Genomic DNA, 10,621 nt, shown 5'->3' with positions numbered 1-10,621 from the left:
CCCGAGTGAGGGGACTGCCGGGGGTCGGTAGCGGCCCCGGCGGGGAGCGCTGAGGGGCCGCCCCGGGAGAGGCAGGGCCGGGGCCGCCCCTTCCCTCCATGCCCGGGGCAGGGAGGAGGAGCCGCCGGCGCCGCGGGGTGGTGGCCGCCCCTCTCCCCGCCGGGAAAGGCGAAGCCGCAGCGGCGCCGCTCGCTCGGCAGCCCCGGCGCGGGAGGGCGGCGGCGGCTGTCGGGGGCACCGGCCCGCGCTGCCTCCCATGCGGCGCGGGCAGCGGGCTCTGCGCTCGCCGCGGCCGCGCTCGTCGTCGTCTGTGTGGGCGGGCTGGCGGCTGCCGGGAGCCCGCCATGGGGCGGCCGCGCCGGGGCTGCTGAGGTGGAGGAGGAGGCGGCGGCTGCGGCGATGGAGCAGCGGCCGGGCGGCCCCATGGAGGAGCGGGAGGGCGAGGTGCGCTGGGACGGGCTGTGCAGCCGGGACGCCGCTGCCCGCGACGCCGCCCTGGACACCATCGGGCAAGCCGTGCTCCGCCGCGCAGAGAGCATCGCCTCCGGGGCGGCCGCCGACGGGCTGCCGGTGCCCGCCGCCCGCGACGGGCTGGGCGAGGCGCTGGCCCGCCTGCTCATGCTGTCCAAGAGGTGCCCCTTCCCCGACGTGAGGGAGAAGAGCGAGGCGATCCTCAGCGGGGTGCAGGTGAGCGTGGTGGCAGACCAACCCCTGTGGGCTTTTTGGGACCGGGCCGGGGGTTCTCCCGGCCCCGTCTCACACGGGGCACCTTCGGGTTTCATCTGTGCGACGAGGTGGGCGTCTGATCCACCCTGTCAGGTTTATTCCTGCAATTAATACGTGCTGAGTGCTCCCCACCCCTACGGCCTTCTCCCCGAAAAAAAATTTGGAAAAGCATTATTAAAAGTCGGGGGGGGGTAGGGGGGGGCGGAGGGTGCCGGAAATATCTCACTGGAGACACTCAAAAACACCTGGATGCGTTCCTGTGTCACCTGCTCTAGGTGACCCTGCCTTGGCAGTGAGCTTGGACTGGATGATCTCCAGAGGTCCCTTCCAACCCTAACTGCTCTGTGAAAAAGCACGAAGTCTTTCAGTGCAATCCAGCAAAGAGGATTTGGCAATGAATGGCTGGAAAGTTGGGGCATCCCCAAGGAAGCACTAAAATGACAGCTTTAACACTCTAGTTTCAGTATGTATGACCAGTGCTGTAGTATTACCTAGTTAGCTTTAATAGAAAAGCAGGAAGGATTTGGGTATTAATATTACTGTTGCCACTTAAAAATATAAATGTGAAGTTCTGGAGCTTTTAAAAGTCACATGAGCTTGTTGTTAAGGCAGAGCCTGTCAGAATGCCCTTCTTGTTATTTATTGGTAAATAGTTTCTCCACTGACATCGATAGGATCCAAACTATTTTTTTTTTTCACAGCTCATAGGCAGCCTAGCCAATAGAGGATTACCTTTACTGACCTAATGTTAACAAAAATAAATTTTACTTTGTACTCTTTCACTCTTACAGTCTAATTATAGTTACTTGCATTGCAGTTGTCTTGCTCACCTCAGGTTTTTGCGCAGGTCTTGGAATTCTTGTATCGACGGGTCCGTCAGCACTGCTAAAAATACTACTTTTAGCTGCAGAGAGGAAAAGGAAATTCGGGTATTTCTTCTAATCACAAATGAATACATAGAGCTGTGCTTGGAGACAGCTGTCTGATTCTCACTACTGTGCTCTTTCTCCCTGAACTTTAACAGGTTGAATATAGGGAAATCCAGGGAAACCTAATAATAATATATGAAAGTATTATATATGCAATAATGTATACATTATATACAGAAATATGCATAACATAAAAACCATTATATGTTATCATATAGAGAGAAACACGTTCTGGGTTTGAGTTATTGGAGCTGAAAGAGTCTCTGTTTATTTTGTGTAACTTCTCAGTAGTGTGCAGTGTGATGAATAGAGTGTAATTTATTTTACCCAGTTTAGGCTGTGTGTGGAATTTTTCTCAAAGCTGATGGTTTCACGTGGTCTAAGTGAACAGCTTGACAGTTTTTCTTTAAAAACTGAAGCCAGTGAAACAAACAACCACCCTAAACTTCAACATTTAATCAAAAACCTAATCTGTCATCTTCCCTGTTAAAGGTTCATAGGAGAAGTGAGTCTCCTACCAGTGAGAATGACGAGTTACTGCAGCAGACTGCTAAGGGAAGACTTGTTTTTGTCAGGTTCAAGATATCAGAGTCTATTCAAAGGCCAAACAGATGGTGATCTCTCACCTAAATTTTGGGAGGAGGTCAGAATGCAGGATCAGATTACTCCCTTTTAGCTTTTTATGTATTTGAAGTTAGTGGCCTGTTCAACTTTTAGTGTGGTTTAGAAACTTTGTTACTAGCTTTTCTTTTAACTAGGCCAGAAAGTTCTGGCAGAAAATGTCCATCTTCATACAGCAAATGCAAGTTCAAATACCGTGGTCATTGCTGGCTTGGTTAATAAACATAGGTGTGAAAGGTTTAATAGCTGTAAAACCGACTGTATACACACAAGGTGCAGTAAAAGTTTACCAGCAAGTTAAGCAAAATAAAATCAAATATAACATTATTTTTAGAAAAAAAATTAAAGTTGCTTTTGCAAATTTTCCTTTTCAGGAGCATAGATCTAAGAGAAAACTATTTTGTATTTTATGAATTTAGAGTGGCAAATCTTAGTTCTTGTGTCTGTACTCATAAATGAAAAATTTCATTGTAACCTTTGGATCCACATTTGTTGGAGAAATGATCCAGTGCGAGTATTCTGTTTTGGATGCTGAGGACTACTGTCAGGCATAAAATGGTCTTCTGTTGATTAATGACCACGAATAATATTGTTCATATCTCTGCATCTGTGAAGATAAAGCGAACTATTAAATTAAATATCATCACCCCATGGAACTTGTGGCTTTCAGCAGTGCTTCCAAAGATAAATAGCTTAGTAACATTAAAATGTGAAATCCCATTCAGAACAGCATCAGCACTTGTATTGCTTTATCTCCCTGTTTTGGGATCTGAAACAATACTGAAGTCCACAGCAATATGCACAATTATGCTGTCTAAAGTTATTAAAGGACGTAGAGCCCAGGGCAGGAGAAGCAACTCTGAGCCCAGTTCTCCTGTGAACTGAGGCTCCCCTCATTCTCTCTTGTGGAATGGTCCATCCCAGACTAGAATTCAGAACCTGGACTCATATATTTCTTTTTATCCCTCCCACCCCAGCTGCCTCAATATGGAGAACTGTAAAATGTGCTTTATTTATCTTGCAGATTTGCTTCCAGCATAAATCAGTGAGGAAGTCAAAGATTAGAATTTTCCATGTGGTCCGATTGCTATTTCTTTCTTTGAGTTAGTGCCCTCTTGCCTGTTGGGGCAGTCAGCAAATATTTAGGCATGAGCAAGCGGTGCTCCTGGTGACTTTGCAGCTTTGTGTCTGGAGCAGGTTGGTAGAATGCGTTATATGGCTGGGGTAAGCTGCAGGCGTGGCAGCAGCCCGTGTCAGCGGGGCATCCCTCTAAGCCTACCTTTGTTATGCTTGGGGGTTTTTCTCCCCTGGATAAAAATTCCTCTGATATATAGTGGAATGCTAAGTGTGCAGCTTTCTCCTTTGCTATTAATAAATGATATTGATTGTATCAGAATCTGTAGAATTAATTATTGCTTAATATAAATTCCTGTTGATTTGACTTATGTTCAGGATAACGAGTTTTCTCATTGTAAGCTATGTATATTTATATATAATAACCTGGACTTTTTAAACTGAGAGAATATATCTGTTTTCCTATTTAGAATAGACAAGTTGTTATTTTTAGGGTTATTATGAAGACAGTGTCAGCAAACCAGTCCCTTTTTTTCTAATTTTTGCTTTTATTAATTAGAGAAAGTTCCTAAAGCCACTTTGACTACAACAGATAATTTAAAAAATATTTGAAAGCTATTTCAGTTGCAATGCTTTAACCAAGTGAAAACAGTCTCAATGTTTCTATTTGAAAATATTTGATGAATAGTTTTTGAGGTAGAACCCCCAATATGTGTCACAGATTCTTGATAAATTCTTGCCCATGGGGTATTTTGCACACATTTATAGCCTGGTGCCGATGACCTTGCAGAAGGGTGCATCGTTTCTCCCGGTGTGCTGGGTGTCTGCACACCAACACAGATACATTGGGAAAGAGCAGCAGAGCAATGTCTCAGCACGTGCTCATTGAAAGGCTTCTGCTAGCCTCAGCTGGATCAATCAGATATGTATGAGTGGAATAGAAATGCAACGTGTCTGTAGCTGGAGAAGAATCACTGGAAGGATGAGATTTGATAATTAAATCTCTTGTAAACCCTCAGTGGAGAAAACTCAGCAGAACATACTGCTCTCCATGGATATGCAAGTTTATTCTCTTCATAAACAAAGAGAATACATAGATGGAGGGCAGGTTCTGCAGAGGCAACAAGATGCTAGTCTACATAGGATAAAAGATGACAACAGCAGAATAAAATCCAGAAGTGTCAAAAAGCATAGAATTTGGCATGCAGAGCTTGACTGGGCGCAAATCTAAGGAAGAAAGAAACAACCTCAGCCTCTTTGAGAAGTAGTATAATGATAGCCAATGCTTGCATTGAAGGGGAAAATTAGTAATGAAGAAAGAACTCCATTCTCTGATCTTCTCATTGAGTAAACAAAAGGAAGTAGAAAGTGCACAAATATGTATGAATAAATCTAGGATGGTCAAAAACATAAGGATGCATAGCTGAAATGAGTATTGGAAGAAAGCAAGAAATAAAACATCCACAGACTAGTGGATTAACAGATAATGCTGAGGTGATTGAAATGTTTTCTGAAATGGTTAATCCGGCCTGTGTAGTCAATAGCCATGATAAAAGCATAAATAGTACCTTCCTAGGCTGGAGGGTGGGGGGAAACCTGTAGGTTGCTTGGATAAGCAACAGATTTTCAATCTGGTAGGGCCTGATGAAATTAATTCCAAGGTGCTTAAAAAAGCAACTAGCTGAAGCAATCTCATGTAGTGGATTGCAATTTCAAGATAGTGGAGGGAAGCAGCAGACTCAGATTAATTGGTGCATACCTCTTCAGTGTGGGCTAAATGGGATGGGATGAAGAGGAAGCTGATGCATTTTAACTGTAGCTCGAAGAAAAAGTATTGGGCCAGTGTTGGAACACATTTGTAGTGCCTAGGAAAAGAAGTTGAGCAACAGCCAAAGCAGACTTAGCCAGGATCAGTTCTTTTAAATCCAGCATTGCTGCTGCTTCTGTGATGGAGTAACAGGCCTTATGGTGCAGAGAGATTCGATTCTGTTCTATTGACAGGTTGATGTACTGGAGTCCTCAATGTTCTCATGATAGCCTTATTAACGAGCTAAGGAATTGTGATTTATAAACTACACTTTAGTGAGTAAAATTAGCTGGAAAACCCTCCCAGAAGGCGAGATCAGGTAACAAGTACTTGGTAAAGGCTCTAAAAGGTCCTGTCCAGCAAAGTCTTGATTAACAAATTTTAGTGCTTTGTTGAATAGGTTAGAAGCTGAGACGGAGAGTAAGAATACTGCAGAGCAACCATATAATTTAAAATTACTTTAATGTGAGCTTGTATCATATCTTCTAGTCCTTTGGAGTTTTCTGTGAAGAAAGTTTGAAGTACTTGGTGGTGGTGTGGTCGGCTAAAAGGAGGCTTAAGATAATATGTTCCCAAAGCAGTGGGGATGAAAAGGGATGAAAAGCCTGCTGCAAAAACAAAGAAAACGTGAGCTAGAAAAGAATGAACAATGGATCTAAATTCCAGAAAGGCTTGGGTTGGGCATTTGGGGAAAATTTCAGTTTTGGAATAGACTATTTGGTCATGTTCATCACTAGATCTAAACTGTTCTTAAACATCAGGCAGGAGCAAGGTGCATATTTGATCTCTCCCTGGGAAGGCAGAGCATTGCTACTGGATGATTTTTCCTTCCAGCCTCTTTTTCTGTGTTTTGTATTGGTAACTGCTTGGAGGGACTTCAAGAACCATCCAGGTCCTTTCCCTTTGATCTTCAGGACTCTGTTTACAGACAAATAGTGCTTAAACCTGTGGCTGAAACCTGTCTCATGCATAAAAGCATTAGGTGGGCTTGAGGGGGTGGTTTTAATCACTTCTTTGTTTTCTCAGGCCTACTGCTTTAGTGGATAAATGTATCAGAACTCCACAGTTTGCCAAGGGCTGTTATGGCACGGAAGAGAGGGGTCATGTCAGCAGCCAAATATATCCTCTTGTCTTAAAATCTTGAGGGATTGATTGGGATCTAGGCTTGCTTGGCAGAGGACATGGAAGGGAATATCCTTTCTTTCCAAATCCTGGCAAAACACTTGTATGATTTAAATTAAATGAGCATGCAGAAAGGATGGGAAGACTTCTAGTCATAGCCAAAGCAGACGTGTCCTCTGTCACTGTGGCTGGACAAATAAAGCCTCTGCCAGGAGAGGAGGTAGTAATTCTCCTTTGTGCATCCATAAAGGATAAAATAGGACTTACTTTTCTGTTTTTTCTGTTTCATTGATATACTTGTGCTAGCAATGTGAACCCAGAAGAGAAGTCACTCTTTGTGAGTGCTCCATGTCTGAGCTCTGTGGTGCATGCTTTTTAAGAGTAATAAGGGTGAAAATTATGCTCATTGCTCCCAAATGGTTTATCCTGATGAGTGGTGTTGTGGAAGACTGTCTAGATTTCCAAATCTTTAATCTTCTTGGGGGTAATGTTGATAGATCACTTTATAACTTTAGACAAAGTCCTTTTTAGCCTTCCTATACAACACTAGTGGTTTTCTGTAGTGAAATTTGAGTTCTCTAACTAGGCAGATCTGTTAGGTTTAGGATTTTTGTCCAAGTTAATTTGACTGTGTCCTGCTGCATGATAGGTGATGTTCCCCTGTGATGCTTACTGTTGTTCAGCCGCCATGGAAAGGTGCCTCAGTTGAAATTTATACTCTGTTCAAGCTAAAGAATTTAAACATGGTATCCTCACGGGTGGTAGTGTATCTGATCCGTCTGGAAGCTGACTAGTCCCTCTGCACAACAACGATGCCCAAATTGGTTCCTGTTTCCCACAGTGCTCTTATATACAGTGAATTAAAACACCCTTTTTTGTGAGTTCACTTCATAGCAAAAGCATGTTCTGTCTCTTCCAGCCATTGGATGGAATGGATTTAATTATTCATTGTAGGGTGCTCCCTTCAAAATCCATATGTTGCTTTACCAGATCACTAGTTTAGAAAACATCTGTCTGTTATGAGCCTTTTTGGTGGTGTTTAATACTCTTGCTTTTCTCAGAGTGAAGGAGAATACTGAAGTAATGTCTTGATGCTTTAAAATGGTTACTCTATTTACAGCGTCTGCTGCCTCTGCAGTATTTATTGTAAACATGTTCTGATGATGGGTCTGTATCTCATATGTGGGGTAAGGGTGGCCGGAGATGTTAATGGAGAAGAAATAATCTTGACATATTAGGGAATCATCTGAGCAGGGGTGGGAACATATTTTTTAAAGATTTAAAGGCTCATTAAAACTCAGATGGCCTTATCTGAGTCTTCCCGCCTTTCTTGAGGCTTCAGTCTGTAGAGAGAGATGAAGGGAAAATTGGTGAGCTTGTCCACTGCAGAATTGCCTGATCTTGGGAATGTCTTTGGTTAGGATAAGGAGTTGCTTGAAAACAGTTCTCAAAATGATGTGAAGCAGGGCATCTGGGGCACTTCTGATGCTGTTTCTGTGTTTGGAGCCTTTCCATAATTTTCCATGCTAATGGTATGCCACTCTTCGTGTATGGAAATGAGCTTTGCTTAGCCAACTTCTTCTTATAATTGTTCGAAATTACTTATCTGTAAATTTATGTGTTTATGTGACTGCTGAATTGATTTTCAGGACATCATAACTAGAATTTTTATTTTCAAAAGAACTGAAGCGTGAAGCACGCATTTGATGACATCTCGGCTGATATTTATTTTTTGACTGCATTGAAGTGCTTTAAAACTGAAGAAATCAAACAAAGGTTGCCTTATCTCTTGCTGTTTAGTAATGATGTAAGAAATTATAAGGTGTACATTGGTGCCTTAGTCAAAAAAGATTTGTTTCCTTTTCAGAAATATTTTTTGATTTTTTAATAGGTGCTAATACCTAGAGATCTGTAGAAACCTGAAATGCTTCAGCTTGAATGCATTTTGTAAATAGCAGCATCTATCTGCAGCATCTGTTCTCCTGATCTGGCACTCACTAAGTCACATGAGCTCTTTTTTAGATGTTTTTAAACTTTCTTTTGATTCTGCATCTCTTTCTAGATGTAATTTTGGATGTTGGCTGTTCATTTCAGCTCATAACTGAATATGATCCTTTCCAGTCTACACTCATATTCTAGTGTCAGTTTAGGTTTCTGTCTGAAACTGTTTTTCTCACTCTAACACTAATAGTGTATGGGTAGCAGTGACCCTTCCTCTCTTTTCCATTGAGCTTCCTAGGAGTTCTGCTCTGAGTTTCCAAAAAGCCAATTTATTTATAGGGTTTTTGCATTTTTTTAACATAGAATTTGTTTGTACTGTTCATTATGTAAATAACTGTCTTCATTTTAAGCTGTTGGCATACATTTGCATGCTTTTTTCTCACAAATGGGGAAATTTTATGTATCTTGAGGAGATGTTCAAGCAAAAGGAAAAGCACTAAGATTTTGGAATGTTTTGTAAATTACCATGCAGTATTAAGTAAAAAACAAAGTATGGACTTCTAGGTTGGGTAAAATAATGTTAGCCTGACCAAAGTATATTACTTTAAAGGAAATTACATTGTCTTACTGTAAAAGTGCTAAGTGAGCACTGAAGAAATACTTGCTGTTTTGTCATCTTACTCTTGACTTTTTCTTCAGGTCAGGGTTTCTCCTTTAAAATAAACATAGTGGAAAAATACAGAATATACCATTGTGGGCCAGAAAAAATAGTTTTGAAAGCTTGATTATGTTTTCCTGTGGATACCAAGTGTTTAAATTTCCAAAAATATGGTTTGCTGTCAGTATGGTTTTCTATTCCAGTAAATTGTTTACAGTTTAACAGGGATTGGATGGTGGGAAAAGCTTAGGTTTCTCTTCAGAAATAAAGTGAAAAGATGTAAATCTTCACTTGAAGCTACATAAATGAATTAAATCCAAAAAGTTAAGTGGTAGCATTTTTTTTTGTTTGTTTGTTTATTGCCTTCCTGATGTTTTCAGTGACTTTGTCTTTTTTTTTTTTTTTTTTCTCTTTTGGAAAGCTTAGGTTAAATTACTGCCAAAAGTTGGTTTGGGAAGGTGAACTGGTTTAGTTCTATTTAAACCTAGTAAACAATTTACCGTTTTCCTTACTTCAGCTTTATGTAGAAACCAAGCTTGAAAGTTTCACCCAGTGTTGTGTTCTAGTGCAAGAATATAACCCAAAAATACACTGGGCTGGTATTTTAAAAATAGAGGTGATGCTACTTATGTAATCTGATAATGTGTCCCTTCTGTGCAACTGCAAGAACTTACTTGCAATTCAGGCACTGTACTGTAGAAAAGCACTGAAAACTGCTTCTGAAAACACATGGTTTTTTCTTTTCCTGTAAATTAGTTAGAAATTGTAACCTTTTCTCGCTATTCTCTGCCTTCTGGAGTCAGTGATAAAGTTTTCTTGGTTGCAGGTCTTTGCTGGCAGGTCCTTTGCCTAAATAGCTGACTGGCTCTGTGGGCCTCAGCTTTGAGAGTGAAGGTGTAACCACCTCTTTGCCAAATTTCCCTCCCTGGGATATTCTTGCTTGCCATTGAATTATTTTTGAAGTTTTCTTCTGAGACAAATATTTTTGTTACGGATTCCTTAAATCCTAGAGAGTAAACATGGAATAATATGACATTTATTCAAAGGAGGAACAAACTTGAAAATGCAAACTTATTTAAAGCTCTAAAGCCTTTCCTGTGTGCCTTTTTTCTTTTGTTTTCTTTTTTGGGGGGGGGGAGGGGGATGGTGTTTGTTTTTGGGAGGAGGAGAACCTCTCTTCTGGAAGATTTTTTTTTTCCACTGCAGCTTGTTGCTGGGCCTGTTGCTGGTGTTTTGGTGCAACAAAGCTTTTAACTTTAAATGCAGCCTGTTTGCCAACAGCTCGTTCCACTCAGATTAAACTGTTTGTTTGGATTTTCCATTTATTTAAATTTTAGTTCTAAACGAGTTTTACACCGATATCCATGTAGATGAAGGATTGAAGAAAGAAAAATGTCTAAGAAAAACTTTCTGTGAATTTTGAGTCAGTGCTAAGTGTAAGGTTTTGTGCCTTTAATGGTACTAAATATTTGGCAACTGCTGTGCACAAAATGTTTTCTGGAGCTCATCATGTTATAAGTCCTTACCAGGATAAGATTGCTTTTGATATTTGCTGTAACTTCCTTTGTGTCCATTCTGTGCTTCCTACTTGTGTTACAGAAAAGGTTTTGAGAGCTTTATAACTTACTCTAGATTACATTTTTTTAAGAGTTATGTTTGTAATGGTTGCTTATATTTACCTAGAAACTGACATATAAATAGTGTTCTGTAAGAGAAGCTTAATTGTGAGATTATTATTGCTAC

General features: G+C 41.2%; 1 protein-coding gene across 2 annotated transcripts in view; it reads left to right on the top strand.

Annotated features, from left to right (window-relative positions):
* The first annotated feature begins 129 nt into the window (after nucleotides 1–129).
* Nucleotides 130–10,621, top strand: part of SESN1 (sestrin 1) — a 78,511-nt gene continuing 68,019 nt past the window's right edge. Inside the window, exon 1 of one of the 2 annotated variants that reach the window (XM_063389775.1) lies at nucleotides 130–687. In XM_063389775.1, the coding sequence (XP_063245845.1) occupies nucleotides 400–687 (288 nt within the window). In that variant the 5' untranslated portion in view covers nucleotides 130–399. The remainder of the gene's footprint in view (nucleotides 688–10,621) is intronic. The other variant, XM_063389774.1, reaches the window with a different exon arrangement.

The sequence above is a fragment of the Prinia subflava genome, chromosome 2 (genome assembly GCF_021018805.1).
Source record: "Prinia subflava isolate CZ2003 ecotype Zambia chromosome 2, Cam_Psub_1.2, whole genome shotgun sequence".
NCBI classification, from domain to species: Eukaryota; Metazoa; Chordata; class Aves; order Passeriformes; family Cisticolidae; genus Prinia; species Prinia subflava.
This window is presented reverse-complemented; position numbering and strand designations above follow the sequence as displayed.